Raw genomic sequence first — 18770 nt, 5'->3', positions numbered from 1 at the left:
CTAGTAGTGGGGATAGAGAATTGGATATAGGACTCTGTGATCCTGAAGTCAGAAGCATCCTGAGAAGTGGAGATGTAAGTGCTCCTGGGGTCCACTAGTGGCCACTGGGTGAACTGCAAGAAGACTGCCTGAACCAGGGAAAAGCCTTACTGAATTCTCTGGCATTCATGAGTACCTTTACTAAGGTGATTTGGATTGGGGTGGAGGTGGGGAGGCTTAATATATTTAGTGCCAAACCCACTCAATGCTTTTTAGACAGAAAGAAATTCGAACTCTGCAGAATAATATCCTGGTTCGGACAGTATGTCTGCTGATTTTTCCCCCTGTCCAGCTCTCTTGAAACTACCCAGCTGTGATTCTTGGTTCAGAGGCCACATCCTCACCAATGCAGTGAAAAACACATACTTTTGAAAACTGAACGATGCTATTAATGAGTTACAGTGATTAGGAATGCTGAGTCATTCAATTTGTGACTGGCTGTTTTCATCCATTCAGAGCATCCTCTGGTCACTGGCCCCTCATTTTCCTGTGTGAGGGCTGCATGGGAACAACTTATGTGAGCTGTGGGCACGTGACTGCAAAGTAAATAAAGACTGCCTTTTCAAAATAGGTGAATTATTTCCCATCTCTGCTTCCAAAGGTAGATTTACAGAAAACCAATTATCTCAGGTATGAGAAAAAAAAAATCAACTGACCATTCAGGTGCTCTGGTGATTTTTATGTGTCTTTGGCAACATTTGACTTAGATTTACAATTTCCTTAGGTTCTCCATCAGTGATGTCCTGCTCTTGATAGGGAAGGATTATGTGCACACTCCAACTAACTGACCATCACTTGTCATGTGCGGTGGTCTAGAGGTCGTCCTGGGCAATATCCATCCAGTCCTTAGGAACACCTGCACAATAGGCATGGCTTCTATTTGGGGAAAATTAAGTCTTGGGGACTTAGATTGGTTCTGCAATGGCCACCTGGGTTTTCTGTCTCCAGGACCAGGGATTCTTTGTGCCCTTTATCACATGTGTGGCGATCCACGTGTCCTCTTTACTCCTAGTGTGGGTGTCTGAGCCCCCTCCTCTTTCTTTGCCTATGGCTGACTTCTTCTTGAGCCAATGTACTCCTTCCCAGAGCACAGTATCTTCTCTGCCAGAGGGGAATTTTACAAGAAAAACTGAATATCCCAAGGTGACCCACGGGATAGCTTGATGTCTGCAAGCCTTCCAATTTTATTTGCATTCTTATAAAGAACGTAAAAGGACTTCTAGCCTGGGCAGCAAAGACGTAAAGAATGTCAACTGGCTGCTTTAAGCCTGTTTTCTAATGTGGAACAAAGGAAGCTGAGGCTGGTTGGTTGTACATACCAGTTCTGTGGCTTTAACGTCAGGGTTTAGAATGTGGCACTTAGCTGGGAGAGTTAGTTCCTGGGCACTACAAGTTACCATGTGACTGTCGGTATCTACCTCAGCAAGTAGACGTTTATCCCCCATGAAACTCAGCACCAAGAGCCCACAAGAGCATAACTAGGTTTTGGTGCCTAAATGATACTCCACAATGTACTGCCAGCTAGATGCCATTCGGGGACAAGAGTCTGATTGTCCCTGCTCATTCCGCAAGGGAATGGCTTCTGTATCACCAAGCCAATGCTGGCACCTGGGCCCTGTCACAGCTGACAGGGCTGAGAGGAGGTCAGCTGGTGGCTGCTCCACCCAGAGCAGGTCCCTCAGGATGAGGCAGAGGCAAGAAGCAGCTTGCCTCACCTCCTTTCCTGGCTGCTCAGGAGACAACAGAGGGCTTCCATCTCTATTACTGTCAGAATACGGCACCTCTCACCAGCTATGAGATTCACAGCCATGGATGGAGGCGGGAGAAGGAAGGAGCTGCAAGCCAGACAATCGGACACAGACACAATATTTTAGAAGTGGAATCTTCTAGCTCGAGAACATTCTCCAAAGTGTGGAACATTAGGGGTGGAAGAGGCCTCGGCGAATCCAGCATGTTTTGTGAAAAGGAATGGCTGAGAAGTAGAAAGAGGAAGTCATTTCCCTATGTGACAAGATCAGTAAATGCTAAAATTAGGACGGTCATTCAGGATCTCTGGTGTTTTTACAGCTTGAGTTTGGGGACCCTTTCTTGAACACCAGAGACTGTGAGGGTGCCATTTGTAGATCTTAGTGGAGGAGGTTCTCACACCCATCCCTCATGGGAAAGGGACCCAGCTCTATTGGACACGGGGGTGTGCTCCTCCTACCTTGCAGGTTGACGCCCCTGGGTATCATGGCCTGCAGCTCCTCAGTCGGGAGGTCAGCTTCTGCTGCATTGGAGTTGTTGGGGGGAACTGCTCTCCTGCCCCCAAAGGTGGTTGCTGGAGTATCTGACATTCTCAGCTTCACTGGATCTTGGGAAAGGGAGAAGAGAGTCCATGGGAGAGGGATGTGAGATGAACACCGCTTGTAGCCAGGATTCTAAAGTAGACACAGAGGTGCACCCGTGCACAGCAGGGCCCAAGAAATGCATTGGAAGTCCCACCCAAATGAAAGCCTGGAGGTGGCAAAAAAGATGAGCCTAGTGATGGGGTGTGTTCCCTGAGGACCTCAGGGAGACTTCCTGTTTGTCAAAACTTATAGAAAGCAGGAGAAAGAGTGTTTGCTTGAAGCAAAGAAAATCTTTAAAGATTTCAGAGAGCAGAACTTTCCTCTCCCTAACCCCACAAAGCCTATGTATTTGTAGGTACATACACCTACTCATTTCATGGAGATTCACCAAACCTAAGTCACTGTGAGGATTAGACTCATGAAAACATGTCCAGATTAGGATGGTCTATTAGAGCTGTCATTTAATTACATAATAACTACATAAACAAATAAGTAAACCAGCCACTTAATTTGGTCACTATTTACTGAGGACTTCTTATGAGCTGGGCTGTGATCTTAGCACTTATGCACTTAGTAGGCACTTAGCATTTATGCACTTAGGTAGGCATACCAGAAACCAAAACAGCTTCTCTTTCCTGAGAGTTTAGTGATGTGCCTGACGAGAGTCACACATAATGCTGTTTGGGTGTGTGGAATGGAGGCCATGACTATGTCCAGTTGGTGTAAGTAGGCTGTGCTATGACTCGGTCTGGCCTGCTTCCTCTTCCCTCAGAGTCTGTGCAGGCGACCAGCCAGTCTAAACACTACACACCTTACCTTCAGGTCCCAATAAGGACTTGTTGACCAGATGGCCAAAATGAAGGCGGACTTTGTTTCTGAACTCTCTTTACCTGGCTCACCATGCAGTGACTCCTGGCAACCTGGCTGTGTGCAAAAACCAGACACACCCTTGCAAGATGAAGCATTGCCATTAGAGAACCAACTTGACTCGACTCTTGTCGAAGGGAGTGGAGCAGTAGAAGCAAGACTGAGCACAGGCCACTTGGTAAGATATCTGGTCTTAGGAGGAGACAGGGCTCTTAGAAGAATGAGATAGGAGTGCGGACCTATAAATATGCCTTTGGGGATTTACAAATAATCTCTGGTGAGTTGAAGCAGGGGAGGTGTTTAAAGAAAAAGGTTTCAACGACAGAGAAGACAAGAAAACTCAATCTTCTGGGGTCTTGCCAAATAGCAAAGACATACTGATCGATCACTAGAAGCCAGCAGCAGGGTGTGGGGAGCAGTGCTGGGCAGCCAAGCAGCCTTCTGGGAGAGAGCACGTACAACAAAGAACTGGAACATTCCAGGTGCTGGTCAAGAGAGGAAGTGCGGGCCAATGGGTGAGTCTGGGAGGGGGAGCTGTCCTTCTTGGTAGATGCAGCGAAGGGGAAGGAACTTGAGTACAGCCCCTGTGTTGAGATGCGGGAAGGAGCAACAAGGTCAGAGCACCCAGGCCTGCTGTCTTCTAGCCAGGTGGGTATTCCCAGAGGGCTTCCCCTCTAACCTTAGTCCACGCTCCACAGTTGACTTCCCTTAGGAAAGGGGACCTGCCCTTGGAAGAACAACCACACTCCCAGCCGCATTTAAGAGTCTCTGCCAGCCATGCTCCTAGCCTAGCTTGGTGGAGTTCAAAGACGGCCCCTCTTAGAAGTAGGGTTGAGCAATACAAACTCAGAGGTAAAGAGCTGGAACTGGAGAGAGGGGCTGCCTCCGACCCTTCCCAACTCTTTAGAGATACAGAAATGAAGGTGCAGAGGGACAGCCACAGCTCGGAGCACGGCTGCTCAGTGCTGCTCTGAGGGTCTCTTACCTGCTTGTGCTCCAGAGAGGGGGCCCTGGCAGGCTTGTTGTGTGCCTCTGGGTACTTCCTCAAAAGGACTCAGGCAAAGTGACCAGCAAGTTGGCTCTTAAATAACTTCTTAACGGCACCCACCCTCCTCCCCATCCCAGAGGATTTCTCCTCCCCTTTCTTGACAGCTGGTGGAGGGGGCAGAACTGTTTCTAGGACTTTCCATGTACTTCTGTCATGCAGCTTTGGTCTGCCTGAATGTGCCCTTTCCTGCCTCCATGCTGGTGTCTCCTCCTCGTCCCACCTCCAGGGCCAGCCCTTCCCCTCCTCCGGCTGATATTAGTAACTACCAAATGGCATTACTGTGCTTGCCAGCCTCTCCCATGACCTCCTGCTGGGTCAGAAGGGCTAATGGGTCCTTTTTCTGTGGAGGAATGCTTTGCCACACATATGGGTGGTGAGCTGGCAGAAGGGAGGGTCTGCCTGCCCACAGACGGGTCACACAGACAGTTGTGACCATGTAAAAAGCAAGAGCAATGAATCCCTCTTGTGCAAAAAAAACTACCTCCTTGAATTTCCCAGAGAGGCCCAGCCCAACCACAGGACTTCCTGCAGGACAGCCACACTGTGCCTAATCCCAGTACAAATAAGTAGATACCCTTGAGAGAGCCACACAGTTAGAAATGCTTTGTGTTTTCCCTTGGAGCCATTCTGTCCTCAAGACTTACAGAGAAGGGAAAGAAAGTAACCTTCCCCAGGCTCTGCCTATTTTTGTTTTGAGAGTGTCGTGTGTTTAAGTACTACTGATTTCCACCACAGATCCTTCTAAGTGCCCTCATTGTCTTCAGATGTCTGATGCTGAAACAGGATCTCCAAATTTCAAAGGGGGACAGGAGTTAAGGATAGCATCTCCCATCCACCTCATCTCTCTGCCACAAATCTGTGGACATGCCTGCAATTTTACCAAGTTTTTCCTTCTTCTTATCCTTGAAATGGAAAAGTCCCTGTGCCTCCTTGTCCAGACCAAATGCCTGTTCTTTGCCATGCTGCATATCACTTTCTCAAGGGCTTTGCTGCGCCTCTTATCGGAGCTTCCTCCTGTGGCTTCAAGCTCCAGCTCCCTCGCAGCTGCTTCCTGTCAGCATTGACACAATTTCAAGTTGAGTCCCTTCAATATTTTAAAAGGCCTTTTCTCATCTCGTGTCCTTCTGGTCGTTTCTTATTCTCCCTCCTCCCTTCTGTTGCCAAGCCGCTGACTTCTGGGTTCTACCTCCGTTGTTTTATTCAAACTACCAAAGCAAAGGTATCTGTCTTAGTACAGTTTGTCACCATAACAAAATACCTGAAACAGGACACTCATAAAGAAAAATAAGTTTTATTTAGCTCATGGTTCTACAGGTTGAGAATCATAAGAACATGGCATTGCCATCTTCTCAGCTTCTAGAAGAGCTCTTGTGTTTTCTCAACTTTTGTTGGGAATAGGATAAGTTTGCTGAGTTCACTGCAAGGCTGATCAGAAGGACACTATCTACCACACACTGCTTCTTCCTGAGGCAGAAAGCAGGAGGGAAAGTTGGCATGACTGGAAAAGAGAAACTTGGGGGCAGCCTTGCTTTACAATGAACTGTCCTCAGAGTAACTAACCTAGTCTCATGAGAGCTACACTGATCTCTCTTAAAGGTCTAGTCGACTCTTAACGGTATCACACAGAGGTCCCAATATCAACCTGAGTTTCAGAGAAGAGAAGCCGCATTGAAAGGAGAGCACCTCCAATTGTCTGTTTTCAAGCCAAAGAGGAAGACTGAGTTCTTCGTCTTTTGAGGCACTGAGCTCTCTTGCCCACTCTGTCCTTGAAGGGTTTTCCCGTGGTCTCTTGGACACTGCACACTGTACTACTCCCTCCAGTGTGGTGTGCTATCCTTTGGTCATCTGAACAACTCTGATGGTTTTAAATCTCCATGTATCTCCTGGCACCTCTCAAACTCGGTGACTAGCCATGGTCTTTTCCAGAGCTGTAGACTTCCCTAGCTAGCTGCCTGCTGGTTACCTTCTCTTGCCTGTGTGGTTACCAAGTTCTAGAGAAGTTACCAGTGATTGCTCACATTCATCATTTCTATGATGGGATACAATTTTCTATGAAGACTTGGCATATTGTAGAGTTCCTTATCTCAGTGAATGTCCTTGAGTATGGCGGCCAAGCTAGGCACATTGGCACACTTCAGATAACCCCCAACCCAAGCTTCAAATCCAACCCTCCATCAGATATCTCCTAGTCTACATTTTAATTAGTCCTGAACCTACCCCTTCACTTGCTTTCAATTCTTTTTCCACAATGCAGTCACAGTAAACAGTGAAGGGCTCAAATCTGGGTTTGGATTCTTTGCTCAAAGCTTTCCCATGGTGAATTAACTGTGCGTTCAAAGTAAATTCTAAACTTCAACTGAAAAGGACACCATATGATCTAGATCCTTCCTTTTTATGCTCTCACCTCGCGCCCCCACTCCCTGTCACACCTTGCTCCAGTCACTGAACTTCCTATTCTGTGTCTCAAGCCTCTCACCCTTTTCCATTTGCTAGAAGATCATTCCCCTGTTCATAGTCCTGATCATGGTGTCAATGGCTCAGCTGTCCTTCAAGAACTTGTCTAATGGCAATGTTCCTGACCCCTGTGGGGTCACAACCCTGACTGGATTCCCATTGGACAACAGGGACTCCAGCCAGAGAGAGGCTGCTGAAGATACCCATGCAAAGTCCATCATTCTCTGCTGCATGCTAGAAGAAGATCTGAATGAAGATGCCACAGTGATCTGGTAGACTTATGTGGAATTTGGGGAAGAGTGGCCATGGCTACACATTTTACATTAGATTAAACAGATGTCAACCCTCTGGTTGAGCTGTGCATTCAAGACATGCTCGTCATCTCCCAGCCATCACGATCATGCCACATTTGGCCCAAGACTCACAGCTCTGTGAATGTGCACACAGATTAGTTTAATAGTGCTCCACCACCAAGCCAGTACCATTATAAATGTGATGGATTTCCTGGGCTCAAGAGACAGTCAGTAACCCAGTGTCAAAGGCACCAAGCCTAGCATGTGGCTGAAACTCATCTGTCTTAGAGCATAGGCTCATGGTCCTGTGACTTAGGAGTCAGAACAACAGTTTCTGGTTATAGAATGAACCTTGAGTTGTGCCAGTAAATGTGATATGTACAGAACAGTCCATGTGAACAGACTCCGAGGGCTTTGGGGATGACATGGTGCCCTTTGTAACTGAAGGCCTTTTGCTTGGCGTGGGGAAGACATTTGTAGCATGTGGGTCAAACTAGGAAAAGGAACATCACATTAGGTATTTTTAAAGAGAGGACTTGACACAGAAGAATTGTTTATACAGGTGATAGAAGAGACAGGAAGGCAAACAGTGGGGGTGAGTCAACCCCACAATTAAAAACTGGGTAGTTGGTGTCAGCATCCAGCAGGAGCTGAGGTTATGTGGTAGGACCTAGAATCCCATGGGACTGTCTGGTGGGAGCTTGAGATTCAGTCATTACTAGAAACAGGGTCTGAGGTCAGGACTAGTCCAGTCTGTGTTTTTGGTGGCTTTCTTCTCTCTGTCCAGTATCCCTCCATTGCCTCCTATTTGCTGAACTTAGCAGAAAATCGTTTCGCCTACAGAGGGCAAAGGGATCTAAGAAACAGCCTCAGGCCTGTACCCCTGGGTTAGGGTCCCCAAGACCACCCTTGAGTGCTATGAGCTATCAGTGCCCCAGAGGATTAGTAATCCTAGTGACTCATTTACAGTAAAACGATTCATGGGTGAGGTCCATAGGAAAGCAGGCAGATAATCTCAAGGGTCTTGTCCCATGCAAGTCACATAGGATGTGCCAGATACCACAGCAATGAGCTGTGACCACACATGTGTCATGGTGCATACCAGAAAAACAAATGGATTCTGTTCCAGGATTGTTACTGGAACTGGTCATGTAGGCACCTTCCACCAAGTTCTAGACAAGACCTCCTCAACCTGTGGGTCATGACCCCCTTTAGGGGGTTCAATAACTTTAGTGGTATTTGCTCCGCCCATGACTTTGGGCTATAGGGACTGAAGGAGGTAGTGTTTCCTTTTAAGAGGTCATGTACAATGGTAAGAAGCATTGTTTTGGGCCCACTTTCCTGGCATTACTGGGTCCAGATGTGATGAGACCAGCATCCCTCTTCCTGCATGAGCCTGGTTACATTCTCATTCTTCTACAGCCATGATCTCAATGTCCTGTTAACCGAAACACAAAGAAAGGATATTTGTACCACCTTACCTCTTCCAAGGGCAGACAGGAGTGCCTGAAGACATCACTTAGAGATTCTGGCTCTGTCAGAAATACAGAGCAACCTGTGGGAGCTGCGAGCAAAGGAAAGGTGTTTGAAATGAGAAAAAAACCTTAACTCCTTAATTCTGAGTTTTCACAGCTGTGGTATTGACACTTTTCTTGCTAAAGAACCCACCATCTTTCTCCAGGATGGTAATACCCAGGAGGTGGCCTGTGTTTGCTCAGGTAATGAATGTTCCAGCAAACACTGTTTGATTTACATGCAAAATTTCACATCTCAAACAGAGAACCCAGTCATGTCTGGATGCTGCTATTTTTATTTTTCCAGTTGAATAAGACCTTCATTGGTTAGGACTGGGTTTCCAGAGGGAAGTGAGGGGGTGTTGGAAATAACAACTAGCCTTGTACAAAGATGTTCTGGACTCTGACATGAAGGATCAAAATCCACCTCTTGGGAGGGCTTCTCTCCTCCACTGCCCTTGCTGTTGGAAGATTTGGAGAGGAAACTTTCCACTCCAGAAGGAGGTGTCATGGCAGAGAGGATTAGAGGGAGGCAGGGTGAAAAGTTTACGGCTGTGTTCCAGCCACAGTGGTGATTAGGTGGCGAAGGTAAGTGATCCTCATCATGCACTGTCACTTCTGAAGAAGCTCTTACTGAGGTTCAAAGGCTAACAATGACAATGACAGGTCCAAGAAGGCTGTTGCCCGTTTCTTCTCTCCCCATATTACTGTCCTATCTTTTCCTTTCAGGAGATAGCTAAATCCATGTGGGGAACAGTTCTAGAGGCCAGGTGACTACTCACTGTTTTGACTACACCAGACATGGTCTTCATTTGTCACTAGTCTGATTGCTTTCCCTCCCAGGAACTTTGGGTGGCCAGGCTGCCTATCCTTGTGGCAGGCCACCCTGAAGGCCAATGGGAGAAGAAAGAACTCATGGCTCACATAATCACTGTGAATACCACCACTGTGTTTTGAATTCTGGGAAAATACACATAACAGAATTTACTGTCTTAAGTCAGGCATGATGGCCCATGGCTACGATCCCAGCATTCAGGTGGCAGAAGCGTCTGAGGGCAGCCTGGGCTACACCATCTTGACTGTTTGTTGTTATGGTTTTGTTTCTCAGTTCCATCCGACTCCATTCCTTCTCCTGGTTATGCCCAGACTGTCGATGTGTTGACCACTGCAGTGAAGTCAAACCCTCTATCTACCTTTCTTCACAAGAGGGAAACAATACGTTGTAATTAAAGGCTGCTTAAAAATAGCCGTCAAAATGATGAGACATAGCCAGGCATGACGGTACATGACTGTATTCAAAGCACTTTATAGGCTGAGACAGAAGGCTTATGAGTTTGAGGGCAGCCAAAGACATAAGAAACCTCATCTCAAATAAGCAAACAAACAAAAGGAAATGTAACGTTATGCATGAAGAAAAATCATCAACAAAAGGGAAACCTAACAGTAATTCCACGAATTTGTTATTGCTGTTTTAATTAACAATAGTGGCCACTGAAAACCACAGGCAGCCCTGGACAGTAAAGATGATGTACACATAATACTCCCTTCACCCAAACTGCCAGTGAGTGTGCTGACCAAGCTGCATGTGTCTAAACGTGTGTATCCCAGGGAACTGGAGCTTTGCAGTGTTAGACTGTAGGCTTCTTTACCACTCTGTATGACTTTGAACACATCATCTAACTTCACATGTAAAATGGTCATCACAGCACATCTGCCACACAGGCTATGAAGATCAGAGACAGTACCCACAAAGTACTGTTACCACCTGGGTATGAGGCCAGTGCTAAACAATCCTTGCACAGGGTGGTGGAGGTGAAGGTTGAGGGTGGTGATTGTGCACAGAACAACCTCCACTCACCGGTGATAAATATTCTCATTTTTCTAGTAATATTGCCCTTACTTTTCCATTATTAGGTAAACAGCTATTTAACTTGCTAATCACTTCATCAATGCCATCTATTGTAGTTCTCAGTCCAGGAGCCGTTTTGAGATTTTCTTCTGCAGCTCACACTTATCAGTGGGGTTGATGGATGATGGTTGACGATGTGGTGTTATATGTTGACAATACCTGTGGGTCTATTTCTAACTGGAGCAAATGAAAAGCCCCCTCTCTTGAATCTTACAAGGAAGCTGTCTGGGGAGAGGAGCAGAGAAGGATTTTGGATGAACTGTGCCCAATATATGAGCAACGACAGGCCAGCTTCCAGATAGTTTGGAAGCCCACACCCAGGTAGGGCCCTCTGTGCAGACTTGCCTGGGCATCTTAACAAACTCTCCAATGAGTCCTATGGAAGCAGGGTGACAGCCCCTTCTCTGGGCCCAGCTGGTTCCTAATGTGGTGGCACTTCTTGCTGGGGAGGGGACAAGAGAACCGAGCCTGCAGCACTCTTGTGGAGGGAACAAGAGCAGAGACCAGCACTGAAACCTAAAAGCTGGAAGGGAGGGCAGCTTGTAGTGGCGCCTGGCAGGAAGCAGGAGGACGTGATGTTCTGCAGGGGCTCCCTGACAGCAGAACTTCTGGATACAATCTATGAATTTTGAAAGCCATTGCACAATCACGCGCAGGGATTAAGACACCGCCAGAGAACTGGGCGAGTTCTCTATTCTTTGATGCTCACTCTGCAATTTCTGCAGTGAAGTTTCAGATAACTGACGGAGCCCTTCCTGTGAGGGTGTTTCTGAACGGTGCATCTCTCCCCTCATGAAGCTAACTGTAAGTGGTTAAAATAGCATCTGACACATTTGTTATGCCATATGGACATATACCATGATCCACTGGAATACTCTCCACATTTCTAGCTTACATATAAATAATTCTTAAATATTTTTTAATAAATTCAGAAAATGTAAGTGGCCTAGAAGAGAGTCTTTTACTTAATTTATTTTGGAGGGGTGGGGGAGAAAAAGACAGCTCAGATGCCCAAGAATATAAGAAATCATGTTCTTGAGTCTGCACCTACGTCTGTAGTTTTAGTATGCTATTGGTGTGGGGTTAGTTCCTGAAAGGAGGTCTATGACAGTCATGAGCAACACAGTTCATTGTCCTTGGTTTCCCATGGTCCTCCTTGACCATTGAGCACATTAAAAACTTTTAATTGGAGAAACAGAACGAGGAATGTATAACTTTAGCTCTGAGACATCCTGTACCTTCAGGCTTCGAGGAACTGAACTGATCTGCACCCCGGTGCTTCTCTACCGTATTTTCACCCCATAAGCCTCTCCCAGGGCTCTGTTCTCCCCTGTTGTGTGGATACTTGGCTTTATGAAGCATTTCCTTTGGCCTAAAATGTTTTCCCTCAAATCTGAAGAGTTCTTTAATGGTTACATTTATATGTTTACTCCATGTTAGCAAGATTCCCAAAGATGGGTCAGTTATCTCTTGGTATCTATACCTTTTTGTGTTCCCTCCCACGGTGGCCCTACACCTTAACCGATGGATGCAATGGATGTGATTGTGTCAGATCAGGACCTGAGCTTCACAAGGTTTCACCAGTTTCTGTTTCATGATCTTAGGATCTGAAAACTCTATGAGGACATTTAGCTGACTGCTGCAGCCTGATTGACTTAAGGACAAAGCAGAGAGGGTGCTTGGTGAGAAAGAGGAGCCCCACTAAAGGTATATGGAGATCAGATAGACTGCCTGGCTGAGCTAAGCCACACACAAAAGTTCTTATGTCTTTACCTCTCCACTAATTTACTAAATTGATTTCTGTGAACTCGTCAACCCACCTATGAATAAAAATTTAGCAATGACATATGTATTTCTTGTTCTATACCTCTCCTTCTAAAGTGACTGTTACACTAAATTTATTTAGCATGCTTTTGTTAGTTTCTTTTCATCATATGTCAATATAGAATGCTTTTGAACTGTAGAAACCATATGATACATTGTGCATTATTCTGCTGAGAACACCTTGTCCCTGACATTATATAAAAAAGAATCAGACAAAAAAAAGTTCATAAAACTGTGAGCAATGAAATAAAATGACTGCTTAATCCATGAAGCCTTGAGGTACTTTGTTACACAGCAATGATAAGTGAAACACATTAATTCAATAAATATTTATCCAACATCTTCTATTGGAGGGTGGTGTAATGAATAAGGGATGCTGTCTGCCTGAAAGGCATACAGTTCAGAAGGGGAAACTGTATTCAAAGCCAGTCTTTTAGAATTTAATCAAGAAGTCTTTCCCCATAATTCCATAGATTTCAAAAATATTTCATCTTTCACTCCCATGACAAATACCTTTTTATGGACTTAATCTGGCATATGATGTGTGTGTAGGAATGCATGTTGATTAATTGGTGAATTAAAGCCAGTGAAATCTCTCACATCAGTGAAAGCAGAATGTGTTGCTGACCCAACATGGAAAAGTAAAGGCTTATGTTGAATACGTATGGAGGACTGGTTTTTTGTTTTATCTCCTGCCTTAAACAGTCCGTCACTCATTTTACACTTGGGTTTCCAGGGCTGAAAGCCTCATAAAAGGAAGTACCAAATAAATGCAAGTGCACGTAAGAGTTTATGCTCTCTCAAATGTCTTATTCATACATAGTAATTCTAAAATAAGTAGATGTGCCCACTCCACCAACCAACCTCATAATAACCAGTCTTCCATTTACACCCCGGTTGTGGTTGCCCTTTGCCCTCGTTTCTTTGAGCTGTTTATGTCATGTTTTCTTCTATCAACCATATTTTCCAGACCTGGGAGCCCACTATACATACATCCCTAACCTTCTCCTTAATCTGAAGACATTTACAGAGACAGTCTTGTAAAATGTCTTTTGGGGATTGATCTTGCATACATTGGCCTAAGTGCCTAAGGGTGTGGTAAATCTAACCAACACCCTGAGCCACACCCATCAGCCCCTCCTCTCCTCCTAACCTACATTGTGTTCAGGAGCATAAGTATAGAAACAGGCAAGATCACAGATTGGGAGAGACAGAGCTGTAGGAAAAGAAAAATAAAGCACACCAGAGATGAATGAAATCAAGGAAATAAAATCAGCTGGAGAATCAATGTGGCATGATTTCTCTGGGAGCCAGTCACACAGTTGAATAAAGCTTTCCACAGTTCTGAATTTAAAACTGTCTGTCTATCTACCTATCTGTCTATCTATCTATCTATCTATCTATCTATCTATCTCTGTCTGTCTGTCTATCTGTCTATCATCATCATCATCTCTCTAATCTATCCATCTACCTACCTATCTACTTGTCTTACACCAAGTATTTTAATTTACATACAGATAGCCCTTTTATCATGTAGGAATTCTGTAAGATATGTTATAATGTATATAAAATGTATGTCTTTATAAGTGGACATGCTATACATGTACATATATTTATGTATATATTACAGTGATCCTTTGGTATACACAAAGGGTTGATTCTGGTATATTCCTCTCAAAGCCAAGATCCGCAGATGCTCAAGTCCCAAGGTGTAGCCCTGAGTAGGATTCCCATGCTCCAGTGCATGGCCCAACACTCATGCCCATCTGAGCAGCACTAAGTAGACTTAGTTGGTGATAAAAACAAAAGTCATGAAGTTGGGAGGGATATGTTAGGGAACATAATCATATTTCACTGCATACACAAATAAAATTCTCATAAGGAAAATAAAAAAGTAAAATTGTATAATGGATAAGATGATGAGAAGTCCTGTGGAGAAAAATACATCAGGCACAAAAATGGGGAAAAGGTGCTTCAGTATTTGCACAGAACCTCTGCACATCCTATGCTCTTTAAATCATGTCCAGATGAGTTCTAAGACTTACTATCATGCAGATGCCATGGAAATAGTTGTTACTCTGCGTTTTCAGGGGATGGCAAGAAAAAAAGGACTGCAGCACAGATGCAATTTTTAAGAATATTTTTGATTAGAGGAGAGTTATAGATGGATGCAGACTCCACAGATGTAAAGCCCACAGATACTAAAGATGAACTGAATACATAATGCATAGCATAGATTTGAACAGCCTGAAGAAAATCAGGATTGTTTTACTTCACTTTAACCCATGCTTTTCTAATACTGTCACTGATATAAAAAAAAAAAAAAAAGCAACTGCTCTCTCACTCTTAATTTGGTTCTGGAAAGCTCAGTCGTGAAGCACTGTGAACTCTCAGTATCCCCGGCTGCCCAGTACCTTGCACCCTACAAAGCCTTTCATGACTGCTGTTTAACTCTCACAACAACCATTCATCATAACTCTGGTGCAGTGAAGAGACGGAGAAGCTTCAGATCTTAAATACTTCTCAAAGTTCTACATGCTAAGGGCTTGCTGGGGAGCTGGAGAAATCTTTAGGGGATGGGACCCAGTGAGAAGAATTTAGGTCACTTGGGGCTGTGTCTTTGGAGGGGTACGGGGATTCCAGCTCCTTCTCTTTTTCTTTGCTTCCTGGCTGTCACGAGGTGAGTGGTTCCCTGATGTGTGGAACTACATCACTACAGACTCCACCATGAATTAACTATTCATAGACTTTAGTCTCCTAAAACCACCAGCCAAAGCTAAGCTTTCATCTCTTCGAGTTGCTCATGTCAGGTGTTTGGTCACAGTGACGGAAAGATGACTAACATGTGATGTTAGATGAGGCATGGGGACTTGCTGATTGTCCTTCCTAGATTACAGTTAGCCCTCAAGTTTAGCAATAAGGAAGACCACTATTTACCATGCATCCAAGATTTCCCAACCTTTAATTCTTCCACCCACAAGGCTTGGCTTTATAGAATTTTGCTCTGCATCACCTCTGCCACTCAGAGTACATAAGAACCACATGTTTATTCAACAGCCAGATGTCAACTTCACTCAGACCCTCACTTCCCAACACTTTTCTAATCTGAAAACACTTTTCAACACAAGCAGAAGCCAAGGCAGAAGACCTTCCCAGGCTATAAATGATAGCGGAGAATGTTCTTTGTTGCTGGGTCTTGGCTGTCACAGTGCATCTCACATGTTTGCCAGCTGTAGTTCAGACGGTTTCTATTTCACTCAGCATTAATTTTTTATGACGTTTCTCCAGAGCCAGGGGACCTATCATCAGCTTTTAGTTCTTTACCCTGCAGTGCCGTGTCTAATTGCCAAGACAGTTCTATGACATGACTCATATTTTAAGGTGGTGCTAATATGTTTACCAGGCTTCTCAGCAGCAGCAGGCTCAGGCTCACATCTTGGTGCAGTGTTTTAAATGTGTTTTTCCTTGGGAGGGAAGCTCAGGCATCGTTGGAATAAACACACCTCTTTCCTTTGGATTTACGATCAGTGTCTTCACAGCAGCGTCATTGCATCCAGAGCCCTGACTGGAGCGGAACCTGGGCACTATTTTGTAGTCTCAGTTTGAGTTTTAAGAAAAGTTTGGGATGTGGAAAGCAGAGGCAGGGCTTGTTGAAAATGAATCCTACTCTTTGGTTCTTTGGTTCTATACAATATGAGCCCATGGCACCACAGGGGTGCTGTCCTTATTCCAGCTGTAGCCTGGACTTGGTTTCAGAACATCTCTGAATACTTTATCAGAACCACGAAGTCACTATAATGGTCTGTTTTAGAAACCTCCTCGCAGCCCTTTACCAGCAGGCTCTACGGATTCTTCAAAACATATCGTGATGTAAAATGATAGACTTGTAGAGTTGCTGATTGACAGGAGTCTCCATTCCCAGCAGACTAATTTAACTAGTTTCAGGTGTCACTGTTTTTGTCAACTTTATGTGTTTTCTGAAAAAGAGAGAGGGGCAAGGAGGAAGAGGCAGGGGAAGAAGCCGGGTCATCTGGACTTCCTTAAAGAATATAGAGGTAAACAGGAAGTGTGTATTTTCTTTCTATAGTGATTGTTAGGCACATACCTTCTATAAACCACACGGAAGATTCCCCCCAAATATAATTTTCTATTCCTAAGTCCTTTAATCAGTTTGCCTATGTTGCCCTGCATATATGCAATGTGCAGGATTTGCAATGTTTAAAGAGGAAGGAAGGCAAGTTTAGGTTAGGTTCCTGTTTCCATCTGTCACGTGGCTACCATACATCATGTTTCTGTTAGATATATTGTTTTGTCTCAAAAGTACCTGAGACTTCTTCACTCACTTGTGCCTTGCTTTTGATGCAGCCCCTGGTTAGGAAACAGCTCTCTCCATGGTCATTAGCTTCCTTTATCCTGCAAAACTTCCCATCTGGTAGACAGCTTGGCACTACTGTGAAGTCTATGGATTTGCTAGTATTTAGCGCAGTCTTCACAGACCATCACAATATCCCCTCCTTGAAGTCTGTGCATGAAGACTGAATGTGTGGGAGGAACTGTTTCTCAGTGCCTTTTACCCTGTGTTCTCAGGCCAAAGAAATATTCCTTCTGTTGTGTTTATTTAGTCCTTGAAGACAAAAGGCGATGCTTCTATTTGAAGCCTTGGCTCATTCAAAGGGAAGCAATCAATTCTATTCTGCAAGTATCTGAGCACATCTAGGACCCCAGAACAATACCAAAGGCTGTAGGGCAGAGCCTCCCAAACTGCAGAATGCATGCAGATTGCTGGGGACTTTCTGATTGGAAAGGACTCAGTTCATTTGCATTTATAAAATGCAATTTATTTGTTACCCAAGGGGGGTCTGGAGCTACATCAGTGCATCCACTTTGAGTAGCACTGTTGCAAGACAGTCCTTGACAAATTTTCAGTTTAATGGGAAGATATGAAACACATTCAAATTAGTCAAGAAGATAGTATAGCAAGACCAAATATGCCAAGTTCCTAAATGCACTCTAGAGATGTCAAATGCCAGTTTTGATGGAGATGGTGGGAACACTGTGGAGTGAGTGTATCAGGTCACTTGCCACTGTCTGGAATAACACGGAGGTCATATACTTGGGAGAAAGCCAGGGTGATGTGGACAGGGAGAGAACAGTGAAGGCTTTCTGGAAGAGGTGACAATGGAGACCTTGCATGTAGTGCTGCTGGAATGAGTTTTGAAAGGAATGTAGTTTCTACAACAATAAATGAAGATCAAAAAGGAGTGAGCTGTCTGTCTATCTGTTCCAAGCTTGCTGTGTAATAGCAAGAGAGTCAGCCATCCTTATGTTCTGGTACAGACTCAAAAATGGGCTGGAGACTAGGAAAGCCTTAGAAGGGATAAAAACAGTCACGGTTGCAAGTGTGCCCTGATGCATCTAAGGCTGTTACCTTGGGAAACTTCACATTGCTTACTTAGTGTAAGCAGGGCCCCCTCTGCCATTTTTATGTGTACACATGTGACTGTCTCTGGATGGCTCTAGGTTTAAAGTGGGGACACAAAATAAGAAAGCTGGTAGTAACTAAGTGATATCCAAATTGGACCAACTGCATGGTAGGTTTCTGTTTGTTAAGAGAGATAGCAGCCCCACTTCTCACAGATTTGACCTATAGGCAATGTGCTGGCTTCTTGGCTGGTTATACAGATCACAGCTTCTTAAGCATATTATCCTGTGGGTCAAGACTTTGCATAGGATTATGAAAACTTTATAAGTATCTGAGTTTACAATGACCAACAATTCTTTTGAAATCAAACATAATAGAAATCTGAGGAGTTTCTGGTAGGGCTCATCTATGTTGTGTCACATGACTTTGCCACAATCTTGGTTATGAACACAGGACATGTGCACTTTGCAGTGCATATGACATCATCATACCTTATAACGCCAACAAAGGCTTTCTGATTCACCTCAAGTCAGGTTCCAGACCAGGTTATGATGACTTGAAGTGTCTTCATTGTCCATATAGTATTTTCTGTCCTTAGAGGACGTAGTGATTTAATTAGGTAAAACAAATACTTTAGTTTCCCATCATTATTCCTCAGTATATAAATATCAAGTTGGTATATCATTGCACTGTGTTGTATTAGAGTCTTTGGTTTTAAAAATTGATGTCTGAGTTGCAGACTTGAGTTTTACACACACACACACACACACACACACACACACACACACACACTACAAAATATTAGATAGTAAAATTTGACTTGAGATTGGGACAGAATTCCCAACAATTTCAGGAATGGCCATTTTTTTTAAACTACATGTTTATGTGAATCAGTATTCTCAGCATTGACAACTAAACAAAACATCAATAACTGATAACAAAATAATAAAAACAAAACACTGATAAGGCTCCGTCAAGAGTGAATCCTTCTACAGAGCCTAAACTGGCCATCTCCTGTGACCAGACAAGACTTCTAGTGGAGGGAGTGGGAAGTCAACCCAGCCACATAA

General features: G+C 44.4%; 1 protein-coding gene across 1 annotated transcript in view; it reads right to left on the bottom strand.

Annotated features, from left to right (window-relative positions):
• F13a1 (coagulation factor XIII A chain) overlaps positions 1-4329 on the bottom strand; it is a 166804-nt gene extending 162475 nt beyond the window's left edge. The window contains exons 1-2 of the mRNA XM_059262307.1: positions 4222-4329; positions 2246-2392 (exon numbers count right to left, since the gene is read on the bottom strand). Coding sequence (XP_059118290.1) covers positions 2246-2375 — 130 coding nt within the window. The 5' untranslated portion in view covers positions 2376-2392; positions 4222-4329. The remainder of the gene's footprint in view (positions 1-2245; positions 2393-4221) is intronic.
• Positions 4330-18770: the final 14441 nt, after the last annotated feature.

The sequence above is a fragment of the Peromyscus eremicus genome, chromosome 5 (assembly GCF_949786415.1).
Source record: "Peromyscus eremicus chromosome 5, PerEre_H2_v1, whole genome shotgun sequence".
NCBI lineage: Eukaryota > Metazoa > Chordata > Mammalia > Rodentia > Cricetidae > Peromyscus > Peromyscus eremicus.
This window is presented reverse-complemented; position numbering and strand designations above follow the sequence as displayed.